The 12,886-nt window shown below is 49.9% G+C and overlaps 1 protein-coding gene across 1 annotated transcript in view; it reads left to right on the top strand.

Moving 5' to 3' along the window:
• Positions 1 to 12,886, top strand: part of MRPL1 (mitochondrial ribosomal protein L1) — a 641,951-nt gene that overhangs the window by 463,458 nt on the left and 165,607 nt on the right. The window contains exon 7 of the mRNA XM_086961813.1: positions 1,093 to 1,190. Coding sequence (XP_086817939.1) covers positions 1,093 to 1,190 — 98 coding nt within the window. The remainder of the gene's footprint in view (positions 1 to 1,092; positions 1,191 to 12,886) is intronic.

Here is a 12,886-nt window from a genome sequence, read left to right on the forward strand (position 1 = left end):
AATTTCAAAAACAACACATAATAAAAATATTGTCTTTTACAAGACCAATAGCTCAAACTTACCTATTGCGAGACCTATTGCATTGCAAATGCTTGTTTCTTTCTCTTTTGTACCTACTGCTATGTTATTTTTTGTTACCGAGACTCCCATTCCGACAACGGGGAATGATACAAGAGCATGGGAATCTATGAAAGTTACCAATACTGGGGAACTAAAGTTACATGTAAGTAACTTGTTTTCTTCTCAATTTGGAATACCTTTAGATGAGTAACACATAACAGCCATAGCTGCGATACTCTTGGCGCCATGGAAATGCATCTCTCCAATGCCACATAATTTGTCATTCAAATGTATTTTGGAAATTCAACCATTTTTCTTCAAATATAGAGTTATAAGTTCTCACAGTACACACATTTTCATCTCGTATACACATTTTTCAATTTTGGTATACATTTATTAATTCAGCCATGTGCAATCCTCTGAATTACTGGGCTAGACTTCACACGGGAGAGCTACTTATAGGTAGTTGGAGAGCTACCAGTAGGTTACAGGCTACTCGTTGGAGAAGCCGGTGGTAGACCATGTGAAGCCCTAAGTTCTTTTGAGTTAGGCAGTAGCAGTACCTGCCTTTTACTGTGGTTTGAAAAGTTAGGCCTGATATAATAAATGCTGTATATGAAACAAATTATCATTGTAATGCTGCAAACTGTTACCAGAGGAATAATTTATGTACCACAATGATTGATTTATCATGCTATCATTAGAATCTACATTTCAGAATCCAAAACAGACAGAGTTTCAGACAAAAGTATGCATTTTACCTCACTGCCAACATTTTTGTTGATTTATATATCATTGTGTGTGTGTGTCTGTCGTCTTCTGAGGTGTATTAACTTTTATCATCATTTCGAGGAATAGGAGTGACCAAAATGTCATAGATCTGTGGTCACAGATCGAGACCATTAAGTAGGAACTACCTTACTTGAAATATCTAAACTGAAATACTCAAGAACAGGAACAGGCCCCAAGGGCATTTTAATTATTGCATTTTCAGCAAAGGTTTCAAATTTTCTTTTTGTTTTTTGTTTTTAGGTTCTGTGGGCATGGACATTAAAAACATGCTAAATACCTTCACGCAAGGACACGAGTATTCGGTAGAACACGATTGTGTCCAGACCAAGATAGCATCAGTAAGTTTTACAAATATTTTAAACCGAAAGCTTTAGCAACGGAAACAGGAAATGATTTTCTGAAAAAGCATACTGCATGTTTGGGTAGCTTTTCATTCTTTCTGTTGTATGTTAGGCTGGGCTGGGCTGGGCTGGGCTGGGCTGGACTGGGGAGCAAAATCATACCTCGCAGTTTTTGTTAGAACAGCCTCCCCTTACCCCATGCGTGTAGCAACCATTTGAACCTGACAACTGCAAGATAGGTTGGGCTCTATCTCCAATACATTTTTGGAAAAAAATTGCAAATATGGCGCAATTTACAACATATTTTTCATTATAAAATCTTATCCAGTCATAAAATGGATGGGTGGATGGAGTTTAGAGAAAGGGATGCTTAGCTCAATAAATGAATAGTTGGAAGGTGGGCAGTGGGTGGATGAATAAATTCAAGAATGCATGCCAGTGAATAAAGACTTCTAGCCATATGACTAGGTGCAGTATAAAAATGCAGGATTATGGGTTGAGGAGGGTGAAACCCGAATTAAGTAGCAACCACAATCTTTGTTAGGGTGAAGTCAGAAGCAAATCCCAATTAAACCTTTGTGCAACCCTCTGGTAGATTTGCACAGAACAGTCAGGCTTAGCTTGGAGACAATGTGTAAATTTCTTATGCAGCACTTCAAATCGAAATAAACTGAAAACACAAGATAAATCCCTCACCATATTAGAAAAATAGAGCACATTTTAATAAATAGGAGAGCAAAACAACAAAAATCCAATCAGCAGAGCTGGAGATATGCACTTTTAAAGGTTACCTTGAATATAGCGCTAAAAAGCACATAGCGCCAACTGTGGTTATTTGGTCGCACTAGACTAGGACAAACTCAAAAGTTCAGACCGACTGCGATGGAGCGTGGCCCAGCTTCATAGACCTAGTTAGGCCAATTGAACAAAAGCATCTTCAATCTAGTTTGCAGAGCATTCGGACGTCCTGCGTCGAGGATAAGTTGCGCAGCTGAGGCGATGCGGGGTCCTGTTCAGAGATGTCACGCAATGTTGGTTCCCAGGTGCTTCGGGGTTGTGGTTCAATACTCTGCATCATCGAGGAGACTGTTGAGGAGGGGAACTCCAATGCAAAGTCCTGCGTCGAAGATGCGTTGCTCACATGCCGGTTCCGAAGAAGCTGCTGGGCTTGAGATGTGAAGTCCTGCATCACTGTTGAGGATGCCATCTGTGAGAGGCTGGTGATGTGAGGGCCTGTGTCAGGGATGTGTTCTGATGAGACTGAGGACTCCGAGGGTGATTTGAAGTCCTCGCACTGAGAGTGTACTCGCAGCAGAAGCGTTGCATCCGTTCTGCTTGGGGCTGCACCGAGCAGCAGCAGAGATGCGTCAGTTCTGCTGAGTCCACTGATGGGCTGGCAGAGCACCTTCAGGTCCACTTCCAAGGGTCCAGACTGGGGTGGCACCACTTGGTATGGTAGATTCGGGTCTATCCTCCCCAACAGCAAGTCTAGGATATGCATTCTATGATAAACATTTCAGGCTCTACCCTCGATTTCAGTGAGACTGACGCTGAGGCTATTGGGCCTCATGGTCTCCAGCATCCTTCTTGTGACACATAGCCGTTGGCATTTGAGGGCTCTGTAGAGGGACTTGAATTTACAGTGGGCACATTTTCAGGGGAATCCTTTGACCTGGTCCAGTTCTCTGAGGGAATTGCAAAAGACCTGCAGTGGTGGCTAACGCATCATGATTGGGGCCGCGGAAGACCCCTCTCCCTTTCTCAACCAGAACTGACTAGTGACAGATGCGTCACTCCTTGGTTGTGCAGCAGCCATCTGTGAGAGGAGATTAGATCATTCTAGTCTCCAGTAGAGTGCAGGCTTCACATCAACCTTCTAGAGCTCTGAGCGATCCAGTTGGCATTGAAAGCCTTAATTCCTTGGATAATGGGAAGGCTTGTGCATGTGTTTATGTACCACAACACTGCCTTGTGGTACTGCAACAAACTGGGTGGGTGTAGTCATTGACCCTTTGTCAAGAGGCTCTGTGCCTCTGAACGTGGCTGGGTATTTGGCTGGTGGTTTAACACCTGACGGACTCTCTGAACTCCAGAGCAAACAAACTCAGCTGATACCACTCTTTTTTTTTTGTAAACAAACTTTATTGATCAGTTAAAAAGTGAGGCACCGTACATAATATATGCTGGTTCCACTGGGTTAACCAGCTAAGATACATCTCTGATACACATACAGTTCAATATTGCTATGTAAATGTATTTTCTTTAGCTCTACCTCGTCAGGGGCTTCAGTATTAGATGTTGGCTAAGCACGTGCCTTCAAATAAACCAATAAACAAATAGTGCAACTCCCCTCGCTCTATTCCCCTTCAAACCCCCCCCCCCCCCCCCCTCTCCAGGCGTGTCTTGTGGTATGAAGTCTTGCACTTGACCTCAGGATATCTCCCAATTGCTCCTGTCTAAATCTGTTATGCTCTGAAAGTCCAACTTAAACTTTCAGCGGTCCTCCTGTCACTCCACTAGGCCCAGATCTTGGAATTTGCTGGTAATTTTGTTCTAAGACATATGTGGGAATCTGTGTAGCAAGCAATACCCTGCTGACCGAGTCACTTCTTTCTCAGTAATTTATGCCAAAAGTTCTGCCATCTCCCGCCATTAATTCTCTTTTTCCAGGCATCTCCAGAACATATGGAGAAATTCTGTACCTACTTCGCCACACCAGGGACACTTGGCTGTGTTAAAATACTTGTTAATGCTCCCAGGGGTAAGAAACGCCCTATAGAATATGTACAAATTAACTAGCTGAAACCGGGCATTTCTGGTGACCTTACCGACCCTCTCTGTTAACTCTCCCCGTCTCTTATCCTCCAAGGGTTCTCCCAAGTCCTCCTCCCATTTCTGTTGTAGTTCACTAAGTTGAAGAAGACCTGAACAGCTCAATTTTCTTTATAAGCAGGTGGCCGCCTTAAATGTCCCCGCTGCCGTCATCACATATTTGCGCCCCTCATCTAAACCAGGTTCAATTAGGCCCATCCCCCAATGCTTACGTATTGCTGTAATAAGAAATCGCCCCGATATTCCTTTTTGCTTGCTAAAGTCTGCGAATGGTAGTAGCTCGCCGTCTTGATATAGTTGCCCTATGGTAAGTACCCCAGCTTCTTCCCATGTGCCTAGCTTCCTCCTGTCCGCTCTGAGGCAATGCCTGCAACATTGTAATGGTATCTCCGGTGCATACGGGTGTCTCACTTTCGCTCTATGTGACCTCCTGATCCACCATTTATGGGCCGCATGCGCCTCCGCGTTCATCTCTCTCTCTGATATAGGTAGTTTTAATACTATTCTGGAAAGAAGATGCGGAGCGGGCATCCATCGCCTCTGTATTGTTCCCTGTAGGTGGCCGGACACCCATTTTGTCAGCCATTGCAGTTGAGCTGCTATATAGTTGTATTCAAAATCCGGCACCACCAGTCCCCCCTCCCTCTTGGGCCTCATTAAAGTTGTCAACGCCTCTCTCCTCCTACCTGCTCCCCGTCGGAGTACCGTCACCATTGTCCGTAGCCGTTTGAACCGATCCGCAGTGTAGGAGAGTAGGGTCTGCAATCCTATGATCACCCAGACTTTTTGCTTTTGTTTCACTGGTTTACGACTTTCTCGGGCTGTGGGCCTGCTAATCAGACCCACAGCCTAGCTGTTCTCTCACTAAATTGATGCGTGTACCTTAGGTGCATTACCCAATTGGAACTGGGCCACCCTGTCAGACCCTGTAACTCAGGGCATCGGTGTACCCAGGGCCTACCAGGGGCTGAAGCATGTATTATGCCACCCCTGGCTGGCCGCCTAAAACTGACACAACTGGCTGCACGACAGCTGGGGCAGCGTGGCGTACTCGCCCGTTGCTGTAGGTATAGTATCCCTATATCTAAACCTAAAATGGACACCCGAGTTCCTATCAGTCACTCCTATGGCAGGCCTTGACAATCCTGGAGGCAGAGTGCGTGGAATCGTGTGAATTGGGCTCTGGCACGAGCCGAGCCCGGTTGCAGCTTGCGGAGCCAAGACCCAATGGCTGTTTCATGATAACGCGTATCATATCGGTAACTTCGGCATAGCGTCATCAAGACATGTCGAGTAAGGTGTCATACGAATCGGGATGCTGCCCCCTCACCAATTCTGGCGACGAGGTTAGCATTCCGCCCTTCTAGAGGGACACGACATGTACGTAACTGTGAACCCCGGTTAAAGTTAGCTGAAGCCTCAGCTCCACAAAATGGATGCTGCCACCACAGACACGAGTCTGACCTCCTGCTGCTGGGAGTCCTTCCAGCGAGGAGAGATTGGACAAAGGGTTTCCTGTCAGGGGCGGTGTTCGCACCATCCCAGACAGGGTTTTGTGTATTCTGGGTAGGTAGGGCTTTGCGAGAAGGTGACTGCGGAGTGGCACCCCGGTGCTCACTACGCATCTGCCGGTTAGAACCAGTTCCAGGGGCGCGCAGCCCCTGACCTGGGAAAGTCCGGTAGGGGAGAGGGGTGTAACTACCCCCCTTCCTGGTCCCACCCCTAGGGCAGGACCTAGTCATGTACCCACCCCTTTCGTTAGGATAAAGGCCGGAGCGGGGGACCCTTCCAAATTAGATCATCTTTGAATCAAGAATACTTTCTACGAAAGGACTTCGAGACTCTTCTCAAGATTTCTCCCTTGTGGCTAAGGAGTAGTCACCCTGCACCAGCGGGCACCATCTAAGAACTCTGCGGTTTGCTGCAAGTCCTTCCTCAGGAATCCGACGACCCAGCTCGACGAGAACCGGCTTCCCTGGCACCTCTGACCTCTACCCACATCGTCAGCCCAGCTGAGATCTGTGGGTGCGACGAGACCTAGAGGGACCGGCCATCATCAAAACCTGCACGCTTTCTTAAATCAGCACGACCATCGAAGGAACTCTCTGGTGAGTGCTCTGGGGTCCGAGAAGCCCCGACCCTGAGCAGCTCCAGCACCGAAGTGCAGTCTCCCAGCATCACCACGATCTGCGTGGGGCCCTTCTGCAGCTGCTCAGCACGTTGTCCGATCACTCGCCGCTGGCTTGTGACCCTTTGATGACGAACGACAACCAACGTTGCTGGTCTGGTTGCTCCAGACTAGCCTTCTGCTTCCTTTTACGAGAGGAGCACCCCGGACCCTCCTGGTCCACTCAAGACGCCATTTTAGGCCCACCACGTGGCCCTGAAATCTGCCAAGGCTTGTTGCCCCAATCCTGGGCCCAGCGACGCCGACAGCATCAACCTTCGTGGGACAGCTCGCACCTCCATCCTGGTCGCCGACAACGCCTCCTGGTCCGTGAGACTGCAGAGCCTAGCGTCGCCCACTCACCTAGTCGAGGTGACGGCCATCCGGTGCCTTCCTGGTACCCTCTGACTACTGGCTAGTAGTACGAACTTGGTCCCCTCTGCTTTCAGGTATCATCGATCACTGATCCAGGCTTGGATCTCTACGAACTATTCATCACTGGTCGCCGGCCAGCAACTCCTCTTCTTCCGGCTCCTGGCTCGTCAGCGAAGATCCCCGACGCCTGTAAGACCTGTGCAGCCGCAGCCCTCGTGGCTAGGTAACTTCGGCATCACGGTGCCTGCATAGCCTCCTTACTTAAGGGTCCCGAGTCCCTCGCTTCCGACTTGCCTTATCGGGTCCGCCCGAGACCACTAGAACTTTCCGTGCCCTCGGGCACTTGTTTTAATTGTGCACTTGAAGTATTTTCCTAAGAGTTTTGTTCTGTGCTTAGTACCCTGTCCTCATAAAGAGTACAGGGCTGTTGTGATTCTAATAAATATACTGTTTATTTTCATAACACTTGTGTGGTGTCCTTTCACTTGGTATTCAAGGGGTATGTGATGGTATAACAGCTGGCTTAACACGCCCTCTAGAGTTTAGCCCGAAGACTGCTCGTATCCACGCTACTAGGATAGCTGGTTTAAGGTTGACTTACAACCAATCACCATAAGGGTCGTTTGGACCGATGCATAGTGGTCGCTAGAATAGCGAACGCTGCATATCGGGCCAACTTCTCACACGCAGGGATCCATATTGGCAGAACTCCAAAGATGTAGAGGAGCCTCGGAAGAGTTATCATCTTTAGCAGGGAAGTCCTGTCCACCACTGAGAGGGGGAGGGTTCCCTGGAATTCTAAATTAGCTTTCCTCCCTCGTATAATCATTCCCACATTGCCCTCCAGGAGGTTCTTTTTATCGTGGTATATTTGTACTCCTAGTTATGGGATGCTTCAGTCTTCCCACACAATGCCCTCCACTGTCTGAGGTTTCTCCCGCCCCTGCCTGGTGGGGAATCATTATGACTTACGCCAATTTACCCTGAGGCCGGCACCCTTCCCAAGTCTAACAATAGGTTTTTAGCGCCCACCAATTCTGTCTCTGTATTTTGTAAAAATAGGATCAAATCATCAGCGTATAATGCTATGTGATGGATATGTCCCTCTACCAAGTTCAAGACCTGGCTTTAGCGGCCAACGGTTCCATGGCTACTGCAAATAGAAGAGGTGACAGCGGACATCCCTGCCGCGTCCCTCTCTACTGCATACCCCTGTGAGATAATCTTTTCTGTCCGAACCAGGGCTGTTGAGTTCTTGTATAGTAGGGCTGTCCATGCTCCAAATCCCTGCCCTAATCCAAAAGCGCTCATCACTCTGAATAGGTACGGCCATTTGAGGCTATCAAATGCCTTCTCGATGTCTATTGTCAAGGTAGTCGCCTCTGTGAGAAGTTGGCCCGATATGCAACGTTCGCTATTCTAGCGACCGCTATGTATCGTTCCAACGACCCTTATGGTTTTTGGTTGTAAGTCAACCTATAGACCAGCTATCCTAGTAGCGTGGATACGAGCAGTCTAAGGCTAAAGACTCGAGAGGGCGTGTTAAGCCAGCCGTTTACCACACATGTACCCCTTGAACACCAAGTGAAAGGACACCACACAAGTGTTATGAAAATAAACAGGATATTTATTAAGAATCACAACAGCCCTGTACTCTTTATGAGGACAGGGTACTAAGCACAAACCAAATCTCTTTAGCAAATACTTCAAGTGCACAATTAAAACAAGTGTCCGGGGACACGGAAAGGTTAAGGTCTCGGGCGGACCCGATAAGGCAAGTCGGAAGCGAGGGACTCGGGACCCTAGAGTAAGGAGGCTATGCAGGCACCGAAATGCCGAGTTACCTAGCCACGAGGGCTGCGGCTGCACAAGTCTTACAGGCGTCGGGGTCTTCGCTGACGAGCCAGGAGCCGGAAGAAAGGAGTTGCTGGCCGGCGACCAGTGCTGAATAGTTCGTAGAGATCCAAGCCTGGATCGGAGATTGATGAAACCTGAAAGCAGAGGGGACCAAGTTCGTACTACTAGCCAGTAGTCAGAGGGTACCAGGAAGGCACCGGTTGGCCGTCACCTCGACCAGGTGAGTGGGCGACGCTAGGCTCTGCAGTCTCACGGACCAGGAGGCGTTGTCGGCGACCACGGTGGAGGTGCGAGCTGTCCCACGAAGGATGATGCTGTCGGCGTCGCTGGGCCCAGGATGGGGCAACAAGCCTTGGCAGATCTCAGGGCCACGTGGTGGGCCTAAGATGGCGTCTTGAGTGGACCAGGAGGGTCCGGGGTGCTTCTCGCAAGGATGGAAGCAAGGGCCAGTCTGGAGCAACCAGACCAGCAGTGATGATTCTCGGATGTCGTCACAGAAGGGCACAAGCCAGCGGCGAGTGACCAGACAACGTGCTGAGCAGCGAGCAGAAGGGCCCCACGCAGATCGTGGAGATGCTGGGAGACTGCACTTCGGTGCTAGAGCGGCTCAGGGTCGGGGCTTCTCGGACCCCAGAGCACTCACCAGAGAGTTACCTCGATGGTCGTGCTGGTTTTTAAGAGCGTGCAGGTTCTGATGATGGCCGGTCCCTCGAGGTCTCGTCGCACCCACAGATCACAGCTGAGCTGATGACGTGGGTAGAGGTCAGAGGTGCCAGGGAAGCCGGTTCTCGTCGAGCTGGGCCGTCGGATCCTTGAGGAAGGACTTGCAGCAAACCGCAGAGTTCTTAGATGGTGCCCGCTGATGCAGGGTGACTACTCCTTAGTCACAAGGGAGAAATCTTGAGAAGAGTCTTGAGTGTCCTTTCGTAGAAAGTAGTTCTTGATTCAAAGATGATCTAATTTGGAAGGGTCCCCGCTCCGGTCTTTATCCTAAAGAAAGGGGTGGGTACATGACTAGGTCCTGCCCTAAGGGTGGGACCAGGAAGGGGGGTAGTTACGCCCCTCTCCCCTGCCGGACTTTCCCCAGGCCAGGGCTGTCGCCCCTGGAACTGGTTCTAACCGGCAGATGCGTAGTGAGCACCGGGGTGCCACTCCGCAGTCACCTTCTCGCCAAAGCCCTACCTACCCAGAATACACAAACCCTGTCTGGGACGGTGCGAACAGCGCCCTCGACAGGAAACCCTTTGTCCAAGTGCTCCTCGCTGGAAGGACTCCCAGCAGCAGGAGGTCAGACTCGTGTCTGTGGTGGCAGCATCCATTTTGTGGAGCTGAGGCTTCAGTTAACTTTAACCGGGGTTCACAGTTACGTACATGTCGTGTCCCTCTAGAAGGGTGGGATGCTAACCTCATCGCCAGAATTGGTGAGGGGGCAGCACCCCGATTCGTATGACACCTTACTCGACATGCCTTGATAACGCGACACCGGAGTTACCGATATGGTACGCGTTATCATGGAACAGCTATTGGGTCTTGATTCCGCAAGCTGCAACCGGGCTCGGCTCGGGCCTGAACCTAGCTCACACGAGCCCACGCACTCTGCCTTCAGGATTGTTAAGGCCTGCCATAGGAGTGACTGATAGGGACTCGGGTGTCCATTGTATGGTTAGATATAGAGCTACTATACCTAAAGCGAAGGGTGGTTACACGTCTTCGCCCCAGCTGTCGTGCAGCCAGTTGTGTCAAATTTAGGAGGCCAGCCAGGGGTGGCATAATACATGCTTCAGCCCCTGGCGGCCCTGGGTACACCTATGCCCTGCGTTACGGGGTCTGATAAGGTGGCCCAGTACCAATTGGTAAATGCACCTAGGGTACATATCGTAATTTAGAAAGAGAACAGCCAGGCTGTGGGTCTGATTAGCGGGCCCACAGCCAGAGAAAGTCGTAAACCAGTGAAACAAAAGCAAAAAATCTGGGTGATCATAGGATTGCAGACCCTACTCTCCTACATGACCCCCCCCCCCCAAACGTCGGAACAATAAGCTAACCTTGACCAGGTGAGTCTTCTTGTTCTAAGTGGAAATATCTGGAGAGCCCATCGGCATTGCCATGATCAGTACCAGGTCTATGTTCCACTGTAAAGTCCATCCCCTGTAGGGAAATGGACCACCTAAGCAGTTTGGGGTTTTCACCCTTCACCTGATTTAGCCACAAGAGGGGCTTATGGTCGGTCTGAATCTTGAAGTGAGTGCCAAACAAGTATGGCCTCAGCTTCTTCAGGGCCCAAACCACAGCAAAGGCCTCCCTCTCAATAGCTGACCAATTCTTCTCTCTAGGGGTCAGCCTTCTGCTTATAAAAGCAATGGGCTGGTCTTGACCATCAAAATTCAGTTGAGAAAGAACAGCTCCCACACCCAACTCAGAAGCATCTGTTTGGACAATGAATGGTTTGGAGTAGTCCGGACTCTTGAGGATAGGCGCCGTGCACATGGCCTGCTTTAGGTCATCGAATGCTTTTTGACAGCTCGCTGTCCACTGAACCTTTTTTGGCATTTTCTTACTTGTCAGTTCGTTTAATGGTGTCACAATGGAACCATAGTTCCTGACAAACTTCCGGTAGTAACCAGTCAGGCCCAAGAAAGCTCGAACCTGAGTCTGGGTGGTTGGAGGAGCCCAGTCCCTGATTGACTGTATCTTGCTCTCCAGTGGCTGAACCTGACCTCCACCTACAAGGTGGCCCAGGTATACAACCTGTGTCTGCCCTATCTGGCACTTGGTGGCCTTGATAGTGAGACCTGCCGCTTGCAGTGCCTCTAACGTCTTCCGCAGGTGGACCAGGTGATCCTCCCAGGTGGAGCTAAAGACAGCGATATCGTCAAGATACGCCGCACAGAAGTCATCCAGCCCAGTAAGGACTTGATTCACCAACCGTTGGAAGGTGGCAGGTGCATTTTTCAGACCGAAGGGCATCACCACGAACTGATAATGCCCACCAGGGGTTGAAAATGCGGTTTTAGGCTTGGCGTCCTCAGCTAACCTGATTTGCCAATACCCAGCTGTCAGTTCAAACGTACTTAGGTAGTTGGCCGAAGCCAATCTATCGATAAGCTCGTCTGCCCTTGGTATTGGGTGGGCGTCAGTCTTAGTGACTGCATTGAGACCCCTGTAGTCTACGCAAAACCTCATCTCTCTCTTACCACCCTGGGTGTGAGGTTTCGGCACTAGAACTACGGGACTAGCCCAAGGGCTATCCGAGGGTTCAATGACTCCCAGCTCCAACATTTTCTGCACTTCACTCTTGATGCAGTCTCTAACGTGATCAGGCTGCCTGTAGATTTTACTCTTCACGGGCAGGCTGTCACCAGTGTCAACCTCATGGGTGCACCAATCGGTCTGGCTGGGTGTTAGAGAAAACATATGTCTGAAAGATTGAAGAACCTGTTTACAGTCTCTCTGTTGATGTTCGGAGAGGCTGCCACAAAAGACAACACCATCTACCGATCCATCGTCAGGATTCTGAGTGAGCAGGTCGGGGAGAGGGTCACTCTCCTCCTCCTGTCCCTCATCTAGGGCCATGAGCAAACTCATGTCCTTCCTGTCGACATATGCTTTTAGCCTGTTGACATGAAGCACCCTGTGGGGGCTCCGGGGAGTTCCCAGGTCGACCAGGTAGGTGACCTCTCCCTTTTTCTCCAGGATGGTGTAGGGCCCGGACCACTTGTCCTTGAGTGCTGCTGGGGCCACTGGCTCCAACACCCACACCTTCTGTCCGGGCTGATAAACAGTCAAGACAGCCTTTTGGTCATGCCAAGCTTTCTGGAGTTCTTGGCTGGCCTTAAGGTTTTCAGATGCTCTTTCCATGTATTCAGCCATCCGCGAGCGGAGGCCGAGCACATAGTCCACTATGTTGGCTGCAGGCTTTTTGAGAGGTCTCTCCCATCCTTCCTTCACCAAACACAGGGGTCCCCTTACAGGATGCCCGTACAAAAGTTCAAAAGGGCTGTAGCCAACCCCCTTCTGCGGGACTTCTCTGTAGGCGAACAAGAGGCAGGGGATCAGGACGTCCCATCTACGCCGAAGCTTTTCCGGTAGTCCATGAATCATCCCTTTTAGGGTCCTGTTGAATCTCTCAACAAGCCCATTGCATTGTGGATGATAGGGTGTAGTGAACTTGTAGTTAACACCACATTCCTTCCACATAGCAGTTAAGTAGCTCGACATAAAGTTTGCACCTCTGTCGGAGACGACCTCCTTAGGGAAGCCCACTCTGGAGAACACTCCAACTAGGGCTCTTGCCACAACAGGTGCTGTAGTGGTCCTAAGGGGAATAGCTTCAGGATACCTGGTGGCATGATCGACTACCACCAGTATAAACTTGTGCCCTGACGCTGTAGGTGGTTCCATGGGACCGACGATGTCGATCCCCACCCGTTCAAAGGGTACCCCCACCACAGGCATTGGTATA

Source organism: Lissotriton vulgaris, chromosome 3_1, assembly GCF_964263255.1.
Source record: "Lissotriton vulgaris chromosome 3_1, aLisVul1.2, whole genome shotgun sequence".
NCBI lineage: Eukaryota > Metazoa > Chordata > Amphibia > Caudata > Salamandridae > Lissotriton > Lissotriton vulgaris.